The following is a 25,863-nucleotide window of genomic DNA, read 5'->3' on the forward strand; positions in this document are numbered from 1 at the left end:
GAGTTTACAAAGTGAAAGATCACCTAATGCATTGCAAAAATGTGCAAACCAGACAGTCGGGTCTCAACGACCCCACTTGATGAGCATATTGCCAGGTGCCGGTCCACTTTGGCCGGTATTGAGTGAGCCTCAAATTGCTGCCATCATGGTGAGGCCTACATTGCTTTTGAATTTATTCTGATGTCACAAGACTCGCAATCCATGAACGTCACAACAAAATCACCATAAATTCAAAATCTTTCATATTCTTGACATATCATGTCTTCAACACAATCTTAATGCAACTCGATTGTAGCTGTAACTTTTTAAATTTTTAGATGTTTTTATCTTTACATTTTGATGCTACATATATGTGGAGTGTCATGCAGATATAATCTGGAATCTGGATACTGAACTGCATTCTCAACACTTTCGGGTGTTAAGTGTGTGCTTGTTTGTACATACGCGTGCAGTTGCCAAATAAAGCGCCATAGATGTTAACTAGATCAATTCATTGCCATATTGTAGTTATTGGCAGTCTTTTGTCCCTAAGATTTTACTTTAGTAGCACCCAACATACACGTAACAACACAGCCACAAATCTAGCAAAACTTTCAAAAACTGATACAATCCCAAAATAATGCAGCATTTTTAATGTATCATTTATTTAAACTATCATGATATTATTGTGCTATTAATGTGATATCAATATTTTTTAATGTTTTCCTTATATTTCAATATATTTTCTTATATATTTTTATTACTAATATTTTCTAAGAAACAATCTTTTTATTTTATCACGAGATTTCCTTTCCGAGAAAATCCCAATAATGAGATCCGTGGCTAGGATTAACACCATTAGGCGGGAAATTTTGGCTCAAAATTTATGAAGGCATGGAGTTGAGAAAATAGGCATGCTCCATCCACTTATCTTCCAAAGAGTACTTAAAGATTTAGATTCCCCTTGGGCAAGGATTGAACTTATAGATATCAGTCAATATATAGACCATCAGATCTTCCAATTTCAAGACTGAAATTCTCTTCATGCTCGGCCCACTTACTAACCAACTTGATCGATGTGGCATCCAGCATGTCATATTCAAATAGAACGGTTTTCAACGAATACAGACGTTGTTCTTGGAGGTATGCTGAAGCTGCCGCTGCTTGCTTCATAAAAAGAATCCTTAACAACCTTGTCGGATGACATCAACTGCAAATTGTAACCAGTTACATAGATTCAACATTTCCATGAGAATGCTCAAATTTGAAATTCATGATCAAGGGCTGTTCAGGCAACGTTAAGATATTACCTGTACTGGGTGCAACTCAAGCTTCTTTGCTCTCAATGTAGGAATTAAAAAGGAGACTTTGAATGGACATGCATTGAAAACAACGACAATATACGAGTACCTGTGGGGATTACAGCAATATCAGAACACTAAGCCATAACGCAGCAGCTAATGGTTAATAAAAAACTATTAATAGAAGTGAATCTATAACCCTGTGAAATAAAAAAACAATCCTGTCCTAGGAAATTCTATGATGATCCTAACCATCCAACTGATACATCTGGATGCACGAAGATTAGTCCACATCCAGGTGAGAATGTAAACTAATCCTAACCATTGGTTGGACGACTAGGATCAGCATAGGATGAATCAGATCATATGTCATATGATGGGATCTGAGCTCGATCACATTCCACCAAACACAAACCCTACGGCAAGTTCCATGGTGATAATTATCAAAACCTAATAACATGCAACTGAAGAGTATCACAAAATAATGCTCCTATGTGCACCAATACCCTAGACTGAAGAATAAACAAAAAATATACTACGTACAAGGGATCAATTTGAGCCATCCCTGGCATGCTATCATATCCATCTTCAATGCTCATCAGAATAACACCTCTAATCCATGATGGGCCACAGTTGTGAAAGCGAACTCTTTCCTGAACAACTAGGTCAAGTTTAATACATGCTTTAAGAAATAAAACTGCTCAGCATTCAAAAAGAAACAATTTTTGCATATAAGAAACATGATAGTATTACAAGACTGCCAGGAAAACAACGTCTAACTTTTCCATCAATAGGAACATGCATTCATGTTTCATAAAATTGACGAACTTGTAAATCCAGGCTCATGCACCAACAGTATCTATGAGACACCAAATAAAAGGGTAGGCAACATGAACCATAATTCATATATCAACATATTTAAATGGAATCATTTTTTAGCATGAATAATTTCTAACATCAGATTCTTTGTCTATAGGTCCTGAGAAGCAAAAACTTGGTTTCCATAATAAAACAAGTTCACAAACACACTCTTGCTTTGGGTGATAAATTAACCAATCTTTAACTATGTCAAGTAAAACTGCTCAGATAGAGATGACGCATGCATTTTATGGTGCCCCTTTCAGCAGCAACTACATCTCATATTGCAATAGTTAAATCTATATTTTTCATTTACATAAAGAAAACTGGTTCCAATCTAAGGAGATGTAACAGAAGTATAGATCAAAACTGATTTACATGTCAATCGATGATATGATAACAGAAATCAGAAGGAACCTTATTTTTTCTTAACTTCACAATGCAAGTCCATGAAAAGCTGGAAAATCTGCATCATGTTATACCACATTTTACAACTTCCATAATCATTGTGAAGATAAATCTTCAGAAACTCACCTGAACTTCATTTGCTGTCCTTAAGCGAAAAAGCGGTGAAGAATATCTTATCTTCAAAAGGTCCTCAAAATTTTCTACTGCAGAGAGAATATGGCTTTTCTGAGGCATGAAGGATGAATTTCCCAGTCGTGTTTTTATCCTGAACAACGAACAATTTGAATGAAAGTTAACAAGGACATCAATCATCCAACCCTGTCTCCAAAAAGTTTTGGGAAGGACAATTTTTTCGGTGAAATAACTTGGTTATACCCAAATAGATTCACATAGAGCAGAGAAGTGTACAAACCAAAAAAAGGTAACAGTAAATACTCACAATGGCCAATTCTTTTCATTTTTTTCTTTCGGAGGGAGGCCAACAGCCCAGTTGTTTGATTCATAGCTGAAATCCAGTCTGGAAAAGACATGCAAGATATAAAAGTAATAACAATTTAGTTTAGAATTTAAAAACATACTAAAGTACGCCTCTACAAGCAATCGCCATGTCAGGGAGAAGATCTGATGAATTTGGAATTCTAATATCCTTTTATTAGGAAAAGAAAGTACAATTTTTCCACCCTAAGGTTTGCAGAATGCTATTATGGTTTTTAACAACACTTCAGATAACCACTTACAGCTCTTCCAATTAGGTTGACCATGGTTTTCTCTAAACCTTCCAATAATAATAAAATTACTACAAATGGAATTGAGTAGGAAAAAGGGTAGTGAGAATTCAGCCAATTCAAATAGGGATGTCAATGGATCGGATTTTATCCGATATCCGACTGAATCCGACCCTGTTTAGCCAGATGTTGTAAGCCAAAACGGTATGCTATTATAATTGGATGTGGATATGGTTTTGATTTTTTGCTACCAAATTTGACAGATATCCGAATCCAATTACATGTAAAAAATCGGATTTGGTATGAACATTTCACCATCCAAGTTCGAATTCAAATCCAGATCTGTTTACTCGATATCCGATAAATTGGACCTGGTTGTGGAACCAAGGAATAAACCATACAGCGGGTTAGGCATCCCTCAGACCTAGGGAGGGCCTAAGAAATTAACCCATAGCATAGTGACACAAAACATAAAATATGTTTAAAATAGAAGTACACAATGCGTAACTAGCCCAGTAAGAATTAGAACCTCAATCCACAAAGAATGTCACACACTTATCAGTATAATTAATGTATAAAACAATTGGATCTTGCCTGTTGAACCAATCACCAGAGTTGTAAGAATCACGATCAAGTGATTTTGAGCGCAGCATCTCATCACCGGAATGGAAAAAGGGTATTCCCTGAATAAAAGAAATACTCTAAACTTGTACCAATAAAGAAATATATGCAAACTGAAGGAACTTATCACTCATGAACTAAATGCATGTTGGAAGATATTTAGAGTTTAGACAAACAACCATAAGATGGAAGCTTATAAAAGAATGCTGAAGGACGTGATGGATATTGGGTACAAACTAGAAGACAAGCAATAATTAAGATGGAATCTTCTAAATGAAATAAATTTGTAACATAAGTGGTTGATTGCTTGCGATTTCTATTTCCTTGTGAATCATAGTGAATAATGCAATCATTGACCATTGCCTTCTTTACAATCATGTTTGCTGATTGTCGTATAAGCTCAGTTAATTCCCCACACCCAACGCCACACCCCCCCCCTCCCAACCAACCAAAAAACAAAAAACGATGTGAATTTCTCATTAGATGTTCAAAACATTTTTGGATTAGACAAAATATAAATAAGGAAATAGACAAAATGGTAAAAAAAAAACATTTCGTTCCAACAAACTAAATATATCATGTGTAGTTATACACTGCCGGTCCCAAGCCCGGATAAAGGAGGAGGGTTGCGGTAGGCCTGTGACAGCCAGCATAAAAACTTTGTCATATCCTATGAAAATGAACCAATATGAGAATTTCGTTGGGGCGTTCCCTACTGAGCGACGCGCTGTACTCTCTAGGCCCGGAGGCAGTGATAAATGTGCAAGGGTTGCTAGGTCGTCGCCCAGAAGCGACGCGTCACACCGGCGCCCGGGTGTGGTGTCAAATAGGCAAGGGTTCCCTCACTTTGTTGGACGGGTGGGGGTAAAGAAGTTAGTCCAAGACCATAAAATTAGGTTAGCCACTTGGAACATAGGGTCTTTAACTGGTAAGTTGGTAGAGTTAGTAGATGTTATGTGTAGGAGAAAGATTGATATTTTATGTCTTCAAGAGACCAAATGGGTAGGCGAGAAAGCTAAAGTGATAGAACCTTGGGGATATAAGATTTGGTATACAGGAATAAATAGGAATAGGAATGGAGTAGGGATTGTTATGAGTCGTCAGTTTATAGATAATGTAGTTGAGGTCCGTAGGAAGGGTGATAGAATTTTACTTATTAAATTAGTATTAGGTACGGATATTATTAATATTATTAGTGTTTATGCACCTCAAGTAGGTTTGGATGATTCCATTAAGCATCAATTTTGGGAAGATTTAGATGGAGTAGTACAAGAGACATCTTATGAAGAAAAGCTTTTCATCGGCGGTGACCTTAATGGACATGTAGGCATTAGTAGGGATGGATTTGAGAATATCCATGGAGGCTATGGTATAGGAGAAAGAAATGAAAGTGGAGAAAGGATTTTAGATTTTTGTTTGTCCTATGATATGATCTTAGCAAACACTTGGTTTAGGAAGAGGGAGTCTCACCTAGTAACATTTAAAAGTGGGGTTAATACGAGTCAGATAGATTTTTTCCTACTTAGAAAGAGAGATAGGGGTTGTTGCATCGATTGTAAGGTTATACCAGGAGAAAGTGTAGCTACACAACATAGAGTCTTAATTTTAGATCTTAGAATTAGACAATGCCGCAAAAGGGATAGACATAGGATAGATCCTAGAATTAAGTGGTGGGCACTGAAAGGAGCTAAACAAGGAATGTTTGTAGAGCAGGTAGTTAAGGAAGTTGATTGGTGTCTCGAGGAGGATTCAGAATCAATGTGGAATAAGATAGCGGGTGGTATGAGAAAAGTAGCTAAGGAGGTATTGGGTGAGTCTAAAGGCGGTGCACCACTAGGTAAGGATACATCATGGTGGAACGAGGATGTCAAATTAGCTATTAAGGTTAAAAGAGAGTTATAGAAATCTAAGTAAGAGTCGTGATAATGAGAATTTGGAGAAGTATATGATAGCAAAGAAGGAAGCTAAAAAAGTTGTTTGAAACGCGAGGGCTAAGGTATATAAGGAGGTTTATGACAAGTTGGATACCAAAGAAGGCGAGAAGGATATTTATAGGCTTGCAAAGATGAGAGATAGGAAATCGAAGGATTTGGGTATGGTTAGATGTATCAAAGATGAAACGCAAAGGGTTTTAGTCAAAGATGAGGAGATTAAGGAGAGATGGAAAGATTATTTTGATAAGCTATTTAATGATAGTCATGCTCAAGATCTTGGAGACTTCTCCATTCCTTTTCATGAGATAAATCGTGACTTCATGCGCAAGATTCAAAAGAAAGAAATTGCAGAGGCTTTGAAGAAAATGAAATCAAGAAGGGCAGTTGGCCCAGATGGTATACCTATCGAGGCTTGGAAATGCTTGGGAGAGAAAGGTTTAGAATGGTTGACAAATCTTTTTAACTTGATTTGGCGAACAAATAAGATGCCTAATGAGTGGAGGAAGAGTACTTTGGTGCCTTTATATAAGAATAAGGGTGATATACAAGATTGCACAAACTATCGTGGTATAAAACTCATGAGTCATACTATGAAACTTTGGGAGAGGGTGATTGAGTCTAGGTTGAGGAAGGTTGTCATGATATCGGAGAATCAATTTGGTTTTATGCCTGGAAGATCAACTATGGAAGCTATACATCTTCTTAGACAACTTATTGAAAGATATAGAGAGAGGAACAAAGATTTGCATATGGTTTTTATTGATTTAGAGAAGGCATACGATAGAGTACCTAGGGACGTTCTCTGGTGGACAATGATGAAGAAAGGTGTTTCTCTCAAGTACATTAGTATAATTAAAGATATGTATGAAGGAGTAGTAACCAATGTCCGCACTTGTGGAGGGGTGACAACCAATTTCCCGATAACGGTTGGGTTACATCAAGGATCTGCTTTAAGCCCTTTCCTATTTGCGATAGTGATGGATGAGCTTACGAGATCAATTCAAGAAAATGTACCGTGGTGTATGTTGTTTGCTGATGATATTGTTTTGATTGATGAGTCTAGAGTTGGGGTTAATGCTAAGTTAGAATTATGGAGACAGACATTGGAAGCTAGAGGTTTTAAGTTGAGTAAGAGTAAGACTGAATATATGGAATGTCGGTTTAGTAAGCAACGAAGTAGTGATGGGAGTGTAGTGAAGCTTGGTGAGCAAGATATACCAGTGATATTTGGGATCCATCATTCAAAAGTATGGAGAAATTGATGGAGATGTAAATCATAGGATAAAGGTTGGGTGGATGAAATGGAAAAGTGCTACTGGAGTGATGTGCGATCGTAGAATGCCATTGCGGTTGAAGGAAAAGTTTTATAGGACGACTATTAGACCCGCTTTACTATATGGTACGGAATGTTGGGCTGCCAAGAGACATCATATTCAAAAAATGAGTGTAGCTGAGATGCGGATGCTTAGATGGATGTGTGGAAATACAATAAAAGATAAGATTCAGAACGAAGAGATACGTAAGAAGGTAGGTGTTGCACCCATTGAAAATAAGATGCGAGAGAATCGTTTACGGTGGTTTGGACATATTCGGCGAAGGCCTAATGATGCTCCAGTTAGAAGGTTGGAGAAATGGGAAAATATATTAGTTAAAAGAGGTCGGGGTAGGCCTAGGAAGACTTGGATGGAGATGATAGGAAAGGATATGAATGCTTTGAACCTCACCGAGGACATGGCGTTGGATAGAAATGATTGGAGGAAAAGGATTCATGTGGAAGACCCAAAATGAATTTCTTTTTTGGTTCATATCGCTGACCCCAATTGTTTTGGGATGAAGGCGTAGTTGTTGTTGTTGTTGTTGTTGAAACTAAATATATCATGACAACTCCTTGGAAAGTTCCATCAAGTAATCCATATCATGTTACATTCATTGATATTCACAGCAAATTTTTTAATTTGTGTTCTTATCAGAGTTATTGCTTTTCAAACTATTACAACGCTATCATAACGTTTTGACATCTTGGCTATGAAAAAGCAAAAAAAAAACAATATTAGTCATTATGCATATAAGGGTATATCTCATCCTATAACATTTTTTCTTGATATAGAGTAATGGATTGCTTTCAACCTGTTCTGCAGTGCCTTGACCATTATTTCTTAGTACTAATTTTAAGAAATAGTATTTTCGTGTTGTGTTGCTGCATTTGCTGGATTAAATATATCCTTGTGATATCCTTCCCTGCTAATTTCAATATGGACTGAGCAGATAGATACAAAAGGATGCCCGTGCACCTGAATTCTTTGAGTAGTAAAGTTTGCATCTGCAAGTTGAACTGATTAGAACAGCAGAGCTTAGTTTGTGTCAGCCACTTGCCAAACATTCCATAGTGTAATCGCAACTGTATGATATAAGTTACGTCATTTTGCCAAAGTTCAGATGAGGCATGGTTTGATTGATAGTTCTGGAACCAATTCTCCATGTATAAATCCTTGAAGCACAAATTCAAGAGCCTCATTTTAGTTCAGTTCTATGTCACACGGACTCTTCTAACAGGGCACTGCACCCGTGTCGCACCCGTGTCGCACCGAGGCGGGTGCGACACTTGGACACAGCTTCCTTTGTGTTAGGTGAAGTGAACCACACTGAGGTCCATTTCTATCCAAAAATAGATTCAGTTAACCCTAATCAAGTCCATTTTTATCTATATTATATATATAAATGCACACACATACACGTAGTGTTAACTTAAAACTGTTAAAAATTATATATATATATATATATATATATATACCCTCCCCGCACCCAAGTTTTTTTAAAGTACCGCATCGCCGCATCCGCACCCGCACCTATGTGACATAGGTTCAGTTGCAAATGATTTTCTTCTATGCAATAATTACATGGTCTTTAGCCCATAGAATATCTTATACTATGTTAAGAATATGATTTTGTATCTCGATCTCTTCAAATGTAACATATTGTAAATTCCCAATCCAATCAAGGGTATTCTTGTATTTTCTCACACACCATAATATAAATACAGAAATGTCACTCACAATGGGTAAGACATCATTTGGGATTCCATCTTCTCTCTTTTGTCTTTGTAATATGGTGTGTTTTTCCATGATTTATAACTTCAAAAATTATGAAATTTTGGCTAAGTATTTAACGAAAATGATAAAAATTGTGAAAAAATATCTTTATATATAGGTGGCGTCAACTGGGTCTGGGCGTGGCCGAGGGCTCACTAACAAGATTTAAATGAGTTAATTACTATTTGTGAAATTTTTCGTTTTTAACCTTTAAATTCGAACAAAAATCAAGCAAAATGCAGGTTAAATTCAAGCGAAATTCGGAGGCAAGAATCGGGTACGTACACTGTTAAAAGTGTCTCGTAATTCTGAGAATGTTGGTACTTTGTTTTTCTAAAATTGGGTTACGGTTGGCCCGAAAATTGCGTTTTTCAAAAATGACCCGCCTCTGTTTTTTACCTTTTTCTGGATCGGATCGGATTGGATCTGTTTAGTTTGATCCAAGTTGATATGGATCTGGACTCAGTCCAGGACCCATATTAACTAAGATCTAGTCCAAGTAGGATCCATATGGATTTTTGGATATGGATTTGGATGTTGGATCCGAATCTAAAATCCATTCATGGCAATTTTAAAATTACTTTGAATTTAAAGTTTAAAAACAACTTTAAAATAGAATAAGGATGAGGTAGGGTTCTACCCAACCTAGAGTAAAACTCTACCCCCATAGATTCTGGAAAAAGAGTCCTGATCCAACTAGGATTCTGGAAAAAGAGTCCTGATTGGACTGGGATTCTGAAATTTTGGCCAAAAATGACGAGAATGGGCAAGGATATTACCACAGCTGGTTTAAAATCAGAATGGAGTTTTAAAAAGATTCAAAAAGATGAAAATACAGAGTCCTGATCCAACTAGGACTCTGAATTTTTTGAGATTTTTGATAAATAAAGGGATCCAGAAGCGACACCACTTACATGGGTCTTATCTGAGAATTGAAATCAATCGAAATTGAGTTTCAAATGAATCCAGATTGTTTTCTAAGAAAAACACTTCAAAATATAAGATCCTGGAGGTTGACAAATGGTAGAACGTCGATTCAAAACCCAGGTTTTGAAATTGACTTTGAAAGAAAAGTTTTAAAAGCTCGAATCTGGATTTAATATTTTGAAAACAGAAGTTCTGGATCTCGATAATGAGATGCAATGCTATGCAATGTAATGAAATGATATGTCGAATGCATGCAATGATATGTAGTGACATATGAAATGTAAACACTGGATGAGGGTGAAAATTTGGAGTGTTTACAGATGCCCTTCTTTGTTACTAAGCCGGTATAGGGCCGAGCTTAGTGGCAAAGAAAAATACACCAAATTTGGACTAAAAAAAATGCCCCAGTTAGGAGAATCTGACCGGGTATGAAAGAATTAGCTACGACGGTAATAACAGATATGGAATGGAGAATAAAGAAGAAGATTCACCTCATCGAAATGAGGCTCAGGCTTGGCCCTTAACCTGGATGGGACGAGAGATACCTCGTAGAAGAACGAGATTCAGGCTTAACCCTTAACCTGAAAGGGGATAATAAATACCTCGTAAAAGAATGAGGCTCAGGCTTAACCCTTAACCTGAAAGGGACGATACCTCGTGGAAAAATGAGGCTCAGGCTTAACCCTTAACCTAAAAGGGTAACAATACCTCATGGAAAAACGAGGTTCAGGCTTAACCCTTAACCTGAAAGTGGACGGTACCTCATGAAAAAACGAGGCTCAGGCTTAACCCTTAACCTGAAAGGGGACGATAAACGGGATCCTCAAATGAAGAAACCATGATGGAACCTTCGAATTTTGCACAATAAATCCGAGAGGGGTTTGCAAAAGGAAGAAAGGGGGTTCCCTAATGTTTCTCTATTTGAAAAGCTTTTTAAAATGACTCCCGATTTAAAAAGACTAAGAATCTTTGGTTGGAGGAGAGCTTATTTAGAGCTCTCCATAGTGAAAGAAAGCAACAAACGAGGAGAGAGAGGCTCTGAGGGCTGCAAAGAAAACCCAAATCAGGTCTGCGTGTTTTGCTTCTCATTAAGTAGGCTTCTGTACAATGATTAGGGTACGAAAATACCCATTACATGTTATACAAATATTACAACATGCCATTAATGAGCATGTGTTAATAAACAAGATAAGTTGGGTCTAGATCCTGAGATCCAGATCCAGTCGTGAATGGTGTCTTTTCACCCTCCCTCAAGGTGTACATGGTTTTAAACCATGAACAACTTGCCTTTTAACATCCAAAATTTGTCCTCGATAAGTCCTTTTGTAAACAAGTCAGCAACTTGATCAGCAGTCCGAACATATTCTGGTTAAATTTCCTTTTCTTCGACCTTTTGTCTTACAAAATGTTGATCAATTTCAATATGTTTGGCACGACTGTGGTAGATGGGATTGAATAAGATGTTGATAGCACTTTGATTGTCACACAAGAGAACGCTTTTGAAAATCGATTTTCCTACTTCTGTCAATAGATGTTCGATCCATGTTACTTCAGTTGTAGCTGCTGCCATTGATCTATACCCTGCTTCTGTGCTCGACCTCGCTATGGCTTTTTGCTTCTTACTGCTCCAGGAGACAAGATTTAGGCCAATAAAAAAACAGTATCGTGAAACTGATCTATGCTCATCTGGATCTCCTACCCAATCTACATCTGTGTAAGTAAGAAGCTCATGCATGTGATGGCCATGCATACTCTTTATGTATTGAAGACCATCTCCAATAGTTTCCTTCAAATATCGAAGAATGCATTTAACATCTTCCATATGCCCAATATGTGGTTCATGTATGAATTGAGATACCTGATTGACAGAATAGACAATATCAGGCCGAGTGAAGGTAAGATACTGAAGCATTCCTACTATCTTGCGATATCTTATAGGGTCCTCATACAGATCTCCATCTTGTGAACTGAGTTTCTGATGAAGTACACTGGGTGTGCTTATAGGCTTGCAATCAGTCATACCTGCCTTGCTAAGAACATCAATGGTATACTTATGTTGAGTGAGTGGCATGCCTTCAGCAATCCTGTCAACTTCTACTCCAAGAAAGTATTGCAGTTTACCAAGATCCTTCATCTTGAATCTATGATTCAGAAGTTCTTTAACCTGTTCAATATGTTCATTAGAGTTACCTGTAAGGATAATGTCATCAACATATATCAATAACAGGGTAACTACATCTTTGCATTTGAATATGAAAAGAGAATGGTCGAGAAGAGACCGAATAAAGCCATATTTTTCTACTTCAAACGAAAAACTATCAAACCAAGATCGAGATGCTTGCTTCAGACCATATATAGCTCTCTTTAACTTGCACACGTATTCTTTAGAGTTTCCTTCTGCATACCCAGTGGGTTGCTCCATGTATACTTCTTCCTTTAGAGTTCCATGTAGAAACACATTTTTCACATCCAGTTGACTGAGAGTCCATGGGTGTTCAACAACCAATGATAGTACGATGCGGATAGTGCCCATTTTCACGACCGGACTGAAAGTCTCATCATAATCTTGTCCTTGCTCATGTGTGAAGCCTTTAGCAACCAGCCTAGCCTTATATCGTTCGATAGTCCCATTCGGCTTATACTTTATCTTATACACCCACTTTGATCCAACCACATTTCGATTGTGGGGTCTGGGAACAATATCCCAAGTCCCACATTCATGAAGGGCCTCCATTTCTTCGTTCATAGCTTCAATCCATCTCTTAGAATTTATTGCTTGATAAAATGTTGTGGGTTGATCCTCCTTGCCCAAAGAGGCTAAGAAGAGTTGGAAATCCATTGTAAAATTCTCATAACTAACCCACCTATCAATAGGATGTCGAGATCGGGTAGACCTTCTGTGAATAGGTGATTGAATGGAAACAGGAGGATTCTGCTCCTGATTAGAGCTGAGGGGTATCTTCTTCTCACGTCGAGAGTAAACAATGCCTTTATATCTTTCTAGAGCTGATAGTGACTCAGAAATCACACTTTCCTGAGGTCTTTGCTCAGCAATAGATACGTTTCCTTCATCTCTTTGATGACATTCTGAGGAACAAACATCATCAATACTAGAAAAGATATCTGAGTTTAACCAAGGATGGTAAACTTCAATTTCAAAAGGAGTGATAGCATTATGACCAAAATTTGATTCGTCAAACACAACATTTCTGGATATTTTGATGCGCTTGCTTATGGGATCATAACATCTGTAGCCTTTGTAATCATCAGCGTATCCAACGAATCTGCACTTTAAGGATTTATCCTGAAACTTATGTCGCATTGAACTGTCAACATGAACATAACATAGACACCCGAATACACACAAATCATGATAATTTGGATGCACACCATGCAAAAAGAAATAGGGTGATTTGTTTTTCAAGATGTTCATGGGCAATCGATTTATAACATAGACTGTTGTATGAAAGGCTTCTGTCCAGAAGGTAACTGGAAGATTACTATCATGCATCATGCTCATTGCACTCTTGACAATATGGCGATGCTTTCGTTCAGCAATCCCATTCTGTTGAGGTGTATGAGGGCAAAACACCTGCCTACTTATCCCATTTGTCTGGAGGAAACTAATAAAGTCATTTGAAGAGAATTCACCCCCTCCATCACATTGGAAACAAATGATATTCTCAGAGAATTGATTCTGAATAAAGGAATGAAAGTTCTGAAATAACTTAAAGGTTTCAGATTTATTTTTCATAAAGAAAATCCATGTGTATCTAGAATAGCTATCAACAAAGATGAGATAATATTTAGTGCCAGACATGGAAGAAACTGGAGCCGGGCCCCAAACATCTGAACATATAATCTTGAATGGTCTTGAAGCTCTTTTATTAATGGAATGAAAAGGAAGAACATGACTCTTACACTGAAGACAACTAGAACATTTTTTATTGTCGACACTTAAACTTAGACTTGACTTGAGAATAAGACTACTTGAAACAAGTTATCAATAAAACGACTACTACAATGACCCAGACGCCCATGCCAAAGATTTGGCTCAATACATTCAGAAAGATTAAAAACACTGTCAGGAGGAACTAAGGATGATGGCTTGAGCTTTAAGGTGAAATCAACAGACTGAATACCAGATGAAGGATTGCCTTGGAACACATACATATTCCCTTGTCGTTTTCTTTCAGTGAACGTTTCCCTCGTGTGAAGGTCCTTAACACAAACAGAGAAAGGAGTAAACTCGACTGAAGCATTAATGTCAACTACAAGCTTAGAGACAGAAACAATATTTTTCTTGATATTAGGAGCATGGATGACATTTGAAAGAGCAAGAGAAGAGTTGGACATAGGAATTATAGAGTTTCCAATGCGCGAAATATGGTGGTGAGACCCATCTCCAGTGACTATACTATTTCTACCAACATAAGGAACAAGATTTAGGAGCTTACCAGTATCACCAGTGACATGAGTGGCTACACCAGAATCAACATACCAAGTGCCTTGATCATTCTGTTTGATATTTAATTCAGCCAAAGCAGACAATAACAGTTCTTTGACTTCTCAACTATTTTTCAATGTATCTGTTCCCTTTCTTGTCTCCAATTGCTTTCCTCTATTTTGCGAGTTAAACCAGCAATTTGCCTTTATGTGTCCCCTTTTGTTGCAGAGAAAGCAGGTAGGTATTGTCCTTTGCCTTTGCAGATTAGGAGGCATACTGGGAGTAGGTAATATTCCACGAGCTCCTTGTCCATTCCTCTCTTGACTTCCTCTTTCTCTAGATTCATACCTGCCACGTCCACGACCATAGGTGACTCCTGTGACAAGAACGTTGTGGGCTCCAACGGGGTTGTGATTACCTTCAGAGAATCCTTTCAAAGTCATCTCATACTATAAGAGCTTAGCACGAAGATCTTCAAATGTAGGTAAGTATGGCAAACACAGCAAGGAAGTAACCATCATATGATAATCGGGTCCAAGCCCGCTCAAGGTTTGTTGTACCATATCTTTGTCGTTAATCGCGCATCCCACTATAGCCAACTGATATGTGACGGTTTTCATTTTGTTTAAGTACTCCATGACAGTCATGGAGTCCTTTCTCAGCATTTGAAATTCTTTCTTTAAAAATAAAACTCTTGCCTGAGAAACTTAAGAGTACGTCTGAACGAGACAATGCCATAACTGCATAGTTGTGCAGTCATCGGGGATTGCCACAAGCACCTCTTGTGACAGGGTGAAAGTGATGTAGGCAACCAAAGCCTGATCTCACTTCATCCAGGATATATATTCTGGATTTTTGACAAAAGTAATAGAAGTGTCACCCTCCCCAGTCTTGCCATCTTGTGATATGAACTCTGGAGGAACAGAAACAGAGCCATCTAGATGCCCAAAAAGATCGTGACTTCTTATGAATGGGATGATTTGTCTTTTCCAGGTAAGAAAATTAGAGTTGTTCAGTTTTTATGACACAAGTTGGCTAAGAAAGTTGGAAGAAAGTACAGATTAAGAAGAAAAAGAATCCATAGGTAATTGAAGGTGGAAGGAAAAGAATATCGGAGTAGAACAAAAAATAGTCAGAAACAAAGGTCAGAACCAATAGGAAATTTCAGAAAACTCAGACTCGGCTGTTTTTTTTTTTACAGCAGACCTGAGTCAGAAAACAAAGTTATGCAGTAAACTGATCTGAACAAAGATCAGTTAATGAGAAGCAAAACAAAAACACGTTATTTGGATATAACGTTTTTTTTTAAGATGTAAAGGGCTGAATCTGATTTTTGGATGAAACGATATTCTAAAACGTAAAGAAAAGAAATCTGAAACTGTCCTTACTTTTCTGAAGAAGATGAGGAACAAACAATTTATGAAGTCACACAAGAATTTGCTCTTGCGTGATCATATGGAATCACGTCAAACAGTGTGAAAGGGAAAAGTAAATGCAAAATAGAAGGTGCAGACTCTAATGACGATTAAAGGAAAGAGGATGACGATTAATGGTGGGTGACAATTAAAAGTGAAAAGGGATTGATGAGATGCAGGATTAACGAGATGCAGACCTTAGAGGTAGGAGAAAGAATACCTTAGAGATGGGAAAACAGAATACCTTAGAGATAGGAAAGCAACGAGGGAGGAGAGAACCTGGATTTGTTAATGAAAGGATTACCTTGGAGGAAGACGTTGAAGAGAGAACCTGGAACCTGTTGCTCTGATACCATGAAAGAAAGCAACGAACGAGGAGAGAGAGGCTCTGAGGGCTGCAGAGAAAACCCAAATCAGGTCTACGTGTTTTGCTTCTCATTAAGTAGGCTTTTGTACAGTGATTAGGGTACGAAAATACCCATTACATGTTATACACATATTACAACATGCCATTAATGAGCATGTGTTAATAAACAAGATAAGTTGGGTCTGGATCCTGAGATCCAGATCCAGTCGTGAATGGTGTCTTTTCACATAGAATCGTTGGACTAGGGTCCCACTCTTTATCTAGTCAAGTCTTAGTTAAGACTTGACTAGTTTATTAAAACTAGTTCTATTTGAACTAGATAATGAAAAAACAGAAAATAAAGAAAAGGAAAATACAAAAAAATATATATATAATAATAATATAATATTATATATATATATTACATTTTTACATTTTAACAATTCCATCAAAAGCTTAGAATTAAGTACCCACATTAGTATAAAGATGTGCTACTGCATGACTCAAGGGCTATGTGGCAACTCATGCACCACTGGCATCGTGGACTAGCTATCTACAGTAATAACATATATGGATAGCAGGTTCGCAAAAACACCACAGGTAGTAGCAACTACAAAAGGCTCAAAATTCTATGGATTATAAAACATTTTCCTACAAAAAATAGTAATCTTGTAGTCATATGGTCATCAATAACTGAAAAAAAAAAAAGCAAGCAAATGCAACCTTCATCGCTATTAAGGAAAATGGTTTACAACATGTGCAAAAATTACTATGTAGAAGCCTACAAAAAGGTAATTCTTCTTGCTAAAGAAAAAGAATCAATATATTATACATAAAGGTGGGCAATGGGCTGGGCGGCCCAGCCCAGACCACCACAGGCTGGGCTTGGGCTTATAAATTAGGCCCAAACCGGGCCAACATGGGTGGGCCGCGGTATATATATATAGAGAGAGACCCGGCCCGATTAGGCCCACGGGCCTAACAGACCGGGCTGGCTGGTCAACGGCTTGGTCAGCCTGGTCCATTAGCAGGCCGGGCCAGCCCGTTGCCCACCCCATTATACATTTAAGAATTGCATCAAGTAGAAAAAAAAACCTGTGAAAGAGCCACCAGGCTAGTTGCCAGATGGTTTGTTCTGCATCTCTCGTAAACCGAAATCTCCACATTAGTCTACAAGGAGGAATAAATTTTTAAAAACTACAATAGATCAACGTAAACTCTAAATATCAGAAACACGAGTTGGTACCTTTAAACTTATGGCATCAAATAAGGTCTCATTGTCATGAGCAGACACGTAATTTACCTTCAAAGATATTAAGAGAAAGAAAAGAATGAGACTCGCCGAGAAGACATCCTTGCCTGCAAAGAACATGAAGATAATTTGCTAAACAAGCCATTGGCTTCCTAACCTCATTTCATTACACTGTAATATTATTGGATTTCTTTGTTCAAAATCTCCAATCTATGAAAAATATGAATGTTGAATTGATGGATTTCAATTATTAAAGGTCTTAAATTTAAGTTTAAGTTAGATATTTCATCATTTTTTCGATCATCTACTTGTAGTTCCTTCAAAAAAAATATTAGAAGGTTTACTTGGCCTTTAAAAATTCAGCAGCTTAGCTGCACAAGTAGAGGTATCCTTTGGTAACACACTTCATGGCTCTTCACTGTTAGAGTACCTTGGGAAGAGTGCCAGACCAGCGTAGAAGAGAACAACAAAGAGGGAAAAGGAGATGCCAGATGCAAAATGTCGCAGCTGAGTACAATAAGGGATGTGGGGCTTCTATTTCTCTTTTATAATACAAACAATAAAGGATACATAAAGAAGCTTTGCAAAACCAAATGGAAAATCAGCAGAACCAGCAGAAATAGGAATCCAACAGCTACCTAACTCATCATGTTGGATCTGGATCTGGACTTGAATATAGATCTGGTTCCAATATGTAATTCTCAACATTCAGTACCTGTGCACCAGGTTCATAAAATATGGCAATCTACTTTCAAGCTACTTTAATATGAATAATCAGGAAAGCACCTGGATACATAGTTGCTAACGATATCTTAATTTCTCATTTTTTGTTGCTAAACAAAGGTCTTTAATCTTTTAAGCAAACAAGAGAAGGGACAGTCTCAAGGGTGTATGTGGCCCTTGATGTGAAGGTACTGTTAAATTGTACATATACATATTTTTGTATATACATACATATATATATATATATATATATATATGTATATTGTAATATATATTTATAATATATGTATGGGACCAAGTCAAACTAGTTGAGGTCCCTCCCTCATTGCTCTCTCTCTCTCTCTCTCTCTCTCTCTCTCTCTCTCTCTCTCTCTCTCTCTCTCTCTCTCTCTTCTCCCCTTTGTAAAGTTATGCTTTTTGCATACTTGATTCATTGAATAAATTATATTTTTTATATTGTGTGTGTCTCCTTTGTGGGATTTGTGAGTGTTCCAGAACAATTTTGTGATTATCCACTCAAGTTGGTGGGCTTTTGGTTCATAATTGAAGACTCTTTGCATCTTTACATGGTATCAGAGTATGGCTCTTTTTTATTCTCATTCAAGTGGTTCTTGATTGAGACATTGGTGGAGTGTTCGTGAGATCATGATTGTGCAAGTGTTTGTGGATTGTGATCGTGTATTATTACATGATTCAAGTGCTTGTGTGGTATCGGTGGAGTGCTTGTGATCTCCATTTTATTCTTTCTCCTCTTCTCTCTTTTTTTTAGCCCTCTCTACCCATTTCTTGTAAAATGAATGACAATGAAAATGTCATTAAACTCGTGAATCTCGATGATTTTAATTGTATAACATGGGGTTTTATTATGAAGCACCTTATTTGGGGAAAAGGGTTATTGGGACTAGTAGATGGATCTGATTCGAAATTCAAACTAGTTCTCATCAAGGTAGAAGGTAAGAAAGAGGTACTATTAACGGAAAATGAAAAGACTAAAGCCATTACCAAGTATGAGAAGAAGTGGAAAGAATAGAGAATGGGACATGCCAAGATCATGTCTTGGCTTATTAATAGTTTGGATGTTAAAAAATGCTCTAGTCTTCCCAAATTCGAACATGCAAACACGGCTTGGAAGTATTTCAAGAGAATATATTCTCTTAAGGATATTGTACACGTGTGTAATGTGCAAGATAGAGTTCGGATCATGACCCAAGGTGAAAAAAATATTAGAGAATACTATAATGACTTGTTCGAATTTTGGGAAGAATTGGCTCTTTTAGAGAAAAAATGGCATTGTCCCAAAGATATTGAAATCTACAAAAAAAACAAATAGATGAGGAGCACTTTTATCAATTTATCAATGGTTTGAGACCGGAATTTGAAGCAACTAAATTGATTCTTCTTCATAGAGAAAAAGTGAACTCTACTAAAGACACTATAGAGAAGTTGAGTATGGAAGAAAATATGTTGAGAAAACGTGTAGCAAAAAGTGAAGATGACTAGGTCTTGGTCTCTAGACCGAAAAATTATGTTCATGCATATAAGTCACCTCATTATAGAAGACAAGGAAATGACTACAATGGAAGGAAAACTATTTGTCATTTTTGTAAGACCTCGTAAAATTTTTAGGTTTTAAAATTTTCAATTAATAATATTTTATGCATTTTGTGTTAATATTATATTATTATTTAAATGAAACAACCGGGTTAGTTTAGACATGAACCCTTAATGGATCGTGGACCCAAGATAAAATCCAAGGCCCACACATATGGAAGGATATTTAAATTAAGCAATTAGATTCTAATCAAGACATAGGCTTTGTTTAAAAACTTAAAGAAAGTTTATTAGGAAAGTTACTAAAGGATAAAACAATAAAGAATTAAATAAATAAAGAAATTTTTGGTAGGACGTCTTTTCTTGGGAAGTCCTTTTCTCCAAAGGACTCCCATTTTCTGGTTATAAAAAGACGTGAGACCCTCTCTCAAAACACAACATTGTGTTCCGAGAGAGAGGGTAAAGAGAGAGAGGAAGAGAGAAGGTAATGAGAGAGAGAGAAAGGGCAGCATGATCGAGAGTCAAAGAAGAGGGAGGTACAGGAGCAGGCTGACCTGCGCCTCTTCTTCATCTTCATCTTCTTCTTCACAGATCAATCCATACAAAAAGGTACAGGCCCCTTTCTTGTTTCGATAGGTGAAGGGGGGTTGCATAGGTCAAATCAGGCATATTGATTCAAGAAATCTGATGGTTGACGATCGTATTCAGTTTATTGGACCATGCGCTTTGATGTGGTTGCATCCTCAGTTTGATAAATCCTGCAGTTGTGCTGATTTTCATGTTCAGTTAATGATAACCTGAAATTAATGGTGTGTGTTGTGTGCACACGAAAAACCAGATCAATGGTGTGTACTGCGTGCACACACATAACCCTACTTTCCTTTTTGTGTTGAAGATAATAGCTAAATCGGTTTATGTGTTTTGATGGTTTAGTAGCTTAAAAGAAGTCATTTTGTGTTTCCTTGGGTTTCATTAGCATGAACAGAGTTGTGTTTAGTTGATTAAGCTGTGTTATTGATGATGATATATCCAGGTTTGTTACCTGTCTAATTATATAGCATGAGCTGTTTTCCTTGCATATATCTACTTTAGTTTAGTGATTCAGACCTGGGTGGTTATGTGTTATAATCTGACTTTTTCTTTCAGGTTATTAAAACTGTGTTTCATTAATCAGATTAGTTGCGTGTTTAGAATAATCACAAATTTTAGAGTGTTGTTTGATTCATGTTTCGATGATTCTTGGATGCATGCCCATGTTATTTACCTTGTTTTTGTCATACCATGTCAAGCTTTAAATCTTTGTTCACGCCATGTTCTAATTTTTGTTTATATTGTGTACTTAAGCTAGGTTTTTGGTTTTATGTAAATAGGAAGATTTAAATACTCGCTAAATCTGGGATTTGTTTGAGGTAGGCAAATCTGGATTTAGTTCTATAAATCCGAGTCCTATTTAAGCTTGAGAAAATCTGGATTTTTGTGTATTAAATCTGAAATAGAATTAAGTTATAAAAACTGTTCTTAGATTTAACTGAATCTGAATTCATCTGGCTTAATTAAATCTGGGATTTTGAAGAAATAAAACCTGAGTTTTTGCTGATGAATCCAAATCTGTTTTTCTCGGAATTTAATAAACCTGAAGTTGCAGTTGATTTGTTAAATATGGTTTTGGAATTTAATTAGAAATCTGAGTTTTTATTTGATTCAGTGAAATCTGATTTTTTTTTGTTAGTCTTCAATTTGTATTTTGATGTTAGATTTAAGTTAAGTAGGCTTTAAATCAGGAATACATACAGTTTAAGACTTAAAGATCTGGATTTAATACAAGTACTTGAAACCATGCTTAAGACCTGATTCAGGTTTGCATTCGATTATAAAGATCTAAGCTTTTGTTCGATTTCAAAATTTGGATTTAGATTAAATACAATTTGAGATTTAACTAACTGGTCAAAATCTGATTTTTTCGTCACCATTATAAAACTAATTTGTTGGTTGGTCTTAAACCTAAATTTATGATCTTAGAATCTGATTGAACAAGCTTTAAATTAAGAATTTAAGAGTGGCTTAAATCTGGTTTTAGATTGAATAAAAATCCAAGTTTTATTTAACAATTTAAGTCTGAATTTAATGAAGCAATTTGAATCTGAGATCGTAAATTAAAAAAATTGGGTCTGGATTTTTAGTTCAACTAAATCTGAGTTTTTATTTGATTATGCATCCGAACTCTTGTAGCCACAAACATGCATAAGTATGCATTTCATATGAGATTAATGTGAATACAAATTGGTATCCTCTTGTTCATGTGAGTTTGGTATTCACTTAAATATGTATTGTTATTTAAGTGTATTCTATTGAATAGTGGTTATGGTTGAACCGCTGAGCCTTTGGAGGCCATATGCTTGTGCATTGTTCTTAAAATAATAAATTGTGAAATGCATTGATATGTTGATTTATAATGCTTCTTATTTAATTTTAATGTGGCACAAGTATTACATTATTATAATCGACGAGTGTAATGGCCCGGTCGGATAACGCATGTTGATTTGCATATTGTTATTATGTGAAAAAACCTTGATAATTTAAGAATGGTATAAGAGACCAAAACATTGTAATGAATTTTCTTCCTTACATGCCATCTGAAAGGATGGGGTCCTTGGATCGTGGTCATGGGAGACCGTGAGGATACTGAACGTCGTGTGCATTGTTTACCCCAAGAACCCGATGAGTGGTTCATGTTCTTAGCCACGGTCTGTGAGGATACAAGGGCATCATCACCACTTTGCCTGGGGGTGTTGTCGGATTCAGCTGCAGTTATTAGTATACCAAGAAAAGTGACGTCGAAAGGTGATGATGCCCTTGTCATCCCGGTATTAGGTGATGATTCTTAATGTTTCGATTTAGGGTGATGATTCTCGATGTCTGTCAAGGGACGTGTGAGACCCAATTAATAAAATACAATTATGCAATTAAGATGCAAACTGGGAACTGCTTTAGACCTCGGGATTTGACCCGTTTTTAATGTTGAGACGTGTTTATAAGGGTCTTGTGGTTTTCGTATTAATTTCTATTTGGTATGGATATTTCTGTAATTTGGTGCTCATGGTTAATCTCTATTTAAGAAGAGATTTGTTAGAAAACAAAGGGTTCGATAATGAACCCATAAATGCACACTAAAGCTGCAAATACACAAACCCACTAAGAAGCAACCAAAAGCACATAAAGTGCTAAACCCACAAAGGGGTTAAGCCAAAAGGCTAAAAGAATATCTCTTTATTATAAAAAATAGGGTAAAAACCCTTTCACAATGGAGCTAAAGCTCACTCAAGAATATCGAATTACAAGGGGGAGACCCCTATTTATAATACAATAGGGGAGCCACATAAGGGGCTCCCAAAGGAGTCGTTGGGAGCCCCCAACGGTCACATTTGTGATCGTTGGAGGCTCCCCAACGACTCTTTTGGGGAGCCTCCCTAGGTGTTGCAAACCACAAAAATAAAAAAGGAAAAAGAAAAAATAAAAAGAAAATTACAATCATATTCTAAATGGAATATGCGTAAAAATAAGTGAAATGACTAAACTACCCTTACGGCTAATAATAGAGAAATATTATATATATGTATATATATATATATATATATATATATATATATATATATAATTAGGAAGATACATATACATATATATCATATATGTATATGTATCATCCTTTATATATATCAAATATATATATAATTACAATGATTGAATAATACATTTTAACACCCCCCTCAAACTTTGTGTGGGGGAACAAAAAAAATTGAAGAATATAACCGGAAAAAAACTCAAGGCTCCAAGAGTCTTCAGTAAGGATGCCATTGAAATTTGCAAATGTCTTCCTCCAATTGTCTTTAATGGTGAGCACCGTTCATGATCTATCCAATGTACTTCTTTTCATCTCATCTTCACAATCCTGTGGAACAAACCAAGAAAAGGTCCAAGTAAAAGATATTTTTGCACTTTAATCAAGTGGAATATTCCAAACAAGATGAATCATCCAAGAAACAATGGTGCAAAAAGATATTCTATGCATAATGAAAGCATAACTATAAAAACACAGGATTCGTCAGGACAAGATAATTACTTACGCATGCAACATGATTTTAGAAGACCAACTTTCAAAATCATATACTTAAAAAGTAATGAAGAAAAGTATAACAAGAATGCTTAATGTAATAACCGGAAAAAAATTTTATAAGCTTGGATTCGGGTCGGATCCGGACCCAGACCCAGACCCAATAGAGGCACCGCCTCCCGTGTCTTTTGAAGACAGCAAGGCAAGGGTTTCAAAGAGAACCCCCGCCCCCTTCTTCCTCTCTCGTTCTCTCTCCCTGATACTCCCCCTCTCTTTCCCTCTCAGCCTCCCCCAATTCCCATCTCTCTGCACTTTCCCCCCGACTCTCTCTCGTCTTCTGCGATTTGCCGAAAAATCCTATCAGGCCGCCGCCACTTGCGACCTCCTGTCCGATCATCGACAGGCCGGAGCTTCGCCGACGACTTTTCCCCCCTTCTTCAATCGTCGATGATTGAAGTCATCGGCGACCACCGTGAACCCCCGATCATCGTCGTCGACGATCGTCTGACCATCAGTGCCTCGCCATCGGCCGTTCGTGGACTCCCTCGTCGTCGCGATCTTCCCAGGTGCGTACCCCCTCTGTCGCCTCCTCTTTCCTTTTTCTTCCTCCTTTCGTCGACCGACAGGGGCAAAAGCCCCTGTCTGTCGGTCTGTTACGGCAAGGGATAGTCGTTCGGCAAGGGCTTAAGCCCCTGCCACATTGCCGACAGGTCGGCAGGGGTAAAACCCTTGCCGCCTGTAAGAAAGGTTTCGACAGGGGTTTTGGGCCCCTTGCCTGCCTTTTCTTTTACCAGGGAGGGTCGAACCCCCTCCTTGTCTCGATGCGTAGGGGAGGGTCCAACCCTCCCTGCCTCTATTTATCGTAGGGAGGGGCTCGAGCCCTCCCTGCCTTCGATCTTCGCAGGGGAGGGCTCGATCCCTCCCTGCCTTCGATCTTCGCAGGGGAGGGCTCGACCCTCCCTGCCTTCGTAGTACGCAGGAGGGGTCGAGCCCCTCCCTACTCCTTGTTAAGGTAGGGGAGGGGGTCGAGCCCCTCTCTGCTTACAGTTCTGGCAGGGGAGGTGGTCGAGCCCCTCCATGCACCCTCGTCTTCTTCTTCCTCGTGTTCATTCGGCCGATGTGGGGGGGGGAGCCCCCTGTCGACAGGGGGACTTCCCCCCTGTTTCCCTCTTTGGTTCGACCGACAGGGGAGCAGAGCCCCCTGTCGTTGTTCTTTCACATCAGGCAGGGTGGGGCAGAGCCCCCTGCCTGTGTCTTTTCTTCGGCCGGTGGGCACGGTGGGAGGACTAGGTCCCTTCCCGTCGCCCTATGCTTGCTGGGTAGGGGAGGGTTGAGCCCTCCCTGTGTTCTGTTTCTGCTTGGCAAACAGGGGCTCGTCCCCTGTCTTTGTTTCTTTTTGCAGAATGGAACAGAGTCGTCGTCGTTGCCCTTTTGCAGAGATGGCAGAGGACCGAGTCCCCTAGCCCTCTTTGCATATTCGGCAGGCAGGGGCGAAGCCCCCTGCCTCCCCCTTAATGGCTTGCGGGCAAGGATCTCACTCCTGCCTCTTTGCTTTTTCGGCAGGCAGGGTGAAGCCTCCCTTGTTGTCTTCTTCAGGCAGAGGTGCAACCCCCTGCCTCCATGTTTCTCGCTGACGGCAGGTCAGTAGGGGCTCGCAGCCCTTGTTTCTTGCTCGTATAGCAGGTGCGCAAGGGCATGATGCCCCTACCTCTGCTTCCTTCACGTCAGGACGAGGACAGTGCCCCTGACCTTATGTTTTTTGTGTTAACTTGCTAAGATCGTCACTTTTGCAGCTCGTACGACGGATCCTGCTTGCGCTCCGTGACCCGAGTCGTCCATCGTTTACACTTGCAGACGCCAGCAAGCTTGCAACTTTCCAAGGTAGGGAAAGATTGCACGGAAGACTTGGACAATTGAATTAAGTTCAAATAACTAAAAAGGACCATTAAATAAATATATATAGAAATATATATATATATATTTATACGAGTAGGCATTTAACTCAAGGACGCGGATTCGCGATCCTTGTCCTTTACTTTCTGTCAGCCTTTGCTATGCTGTCGCGCATTGCGCAAGGGTTTTGCGTTGCACTCCTGCTTACAGTTTTTACTTTGTCGTCGCGCATTGCGCAAAGGTTTTGCGTTGCACTCCTACTTACAGTCTTTGCCTTGTCGTCGCG

General features: G+C 38.1%; 1 protein-coding gene across 3 annotated transcripts in view; it reads right to left on the reverse strand.

Moving 5' to 3' along the window:
• Positions 1-748: 748 nt before the first annotated feature.
• The window catches only part of LDA (limit dextrinase), a 136,974-nt gene continuing 111,859 nt past the window's right edge, over positions 749-25,863 (reverse strand). For all 3 annotated transcript variants that reach the window (XM_089990737.1, XM_089990736.1, XM_089990738.1), the window contains 8 exons: positions 17,297-17,353; positions 17,146-17,220; positions 3,866-3,954; positions 2,986-3,063; positions 2,673-2,811; positions 1,824-1,933; positions 1,290-1,389; positions 749-1,189 (listed from right to left, as the gene is read on the reverse strand). In XM_089990737.1, the coding sequence (XP_089846863.1) occupies positions 1,079-1,189; positions 1,290-1,389; positions 1,824-1,933; positions 2,673-2,811; positions 2,986-3,063; positions 3,866-3,954; positions 17,146-17,220; positions 17,297-17,353 (759 nt within the window). In that variant the 3' untranslated portion in view covers positions 749-1,078. The remainder of the gene's footprint in view (positions 1,190-1,289; positions 1,390-1,823; positions 1,934-2,672; positions 2,812-2,985; positions 3,064-3,865; positions 3,955-17,145; positions 17,221-17,296; positions 17,354-25,863) is intronic.

This window comes from Nuphar pumila, chromosome 16 (genome assembly GCF_984573655.1).
Source record: "Nuphar pumila chromosome 16, dmNupPumi1.hap1.1, whole genome shotgun sequence".
Classification (NCBI taxonomy): domain Eukaryota; kingdom Viridiplantae; phylum Streptophyta; class Magnoliopsida; order Nymphaeales; family Nymphaeaceae; genus Nuphar; species Nuphar pumila.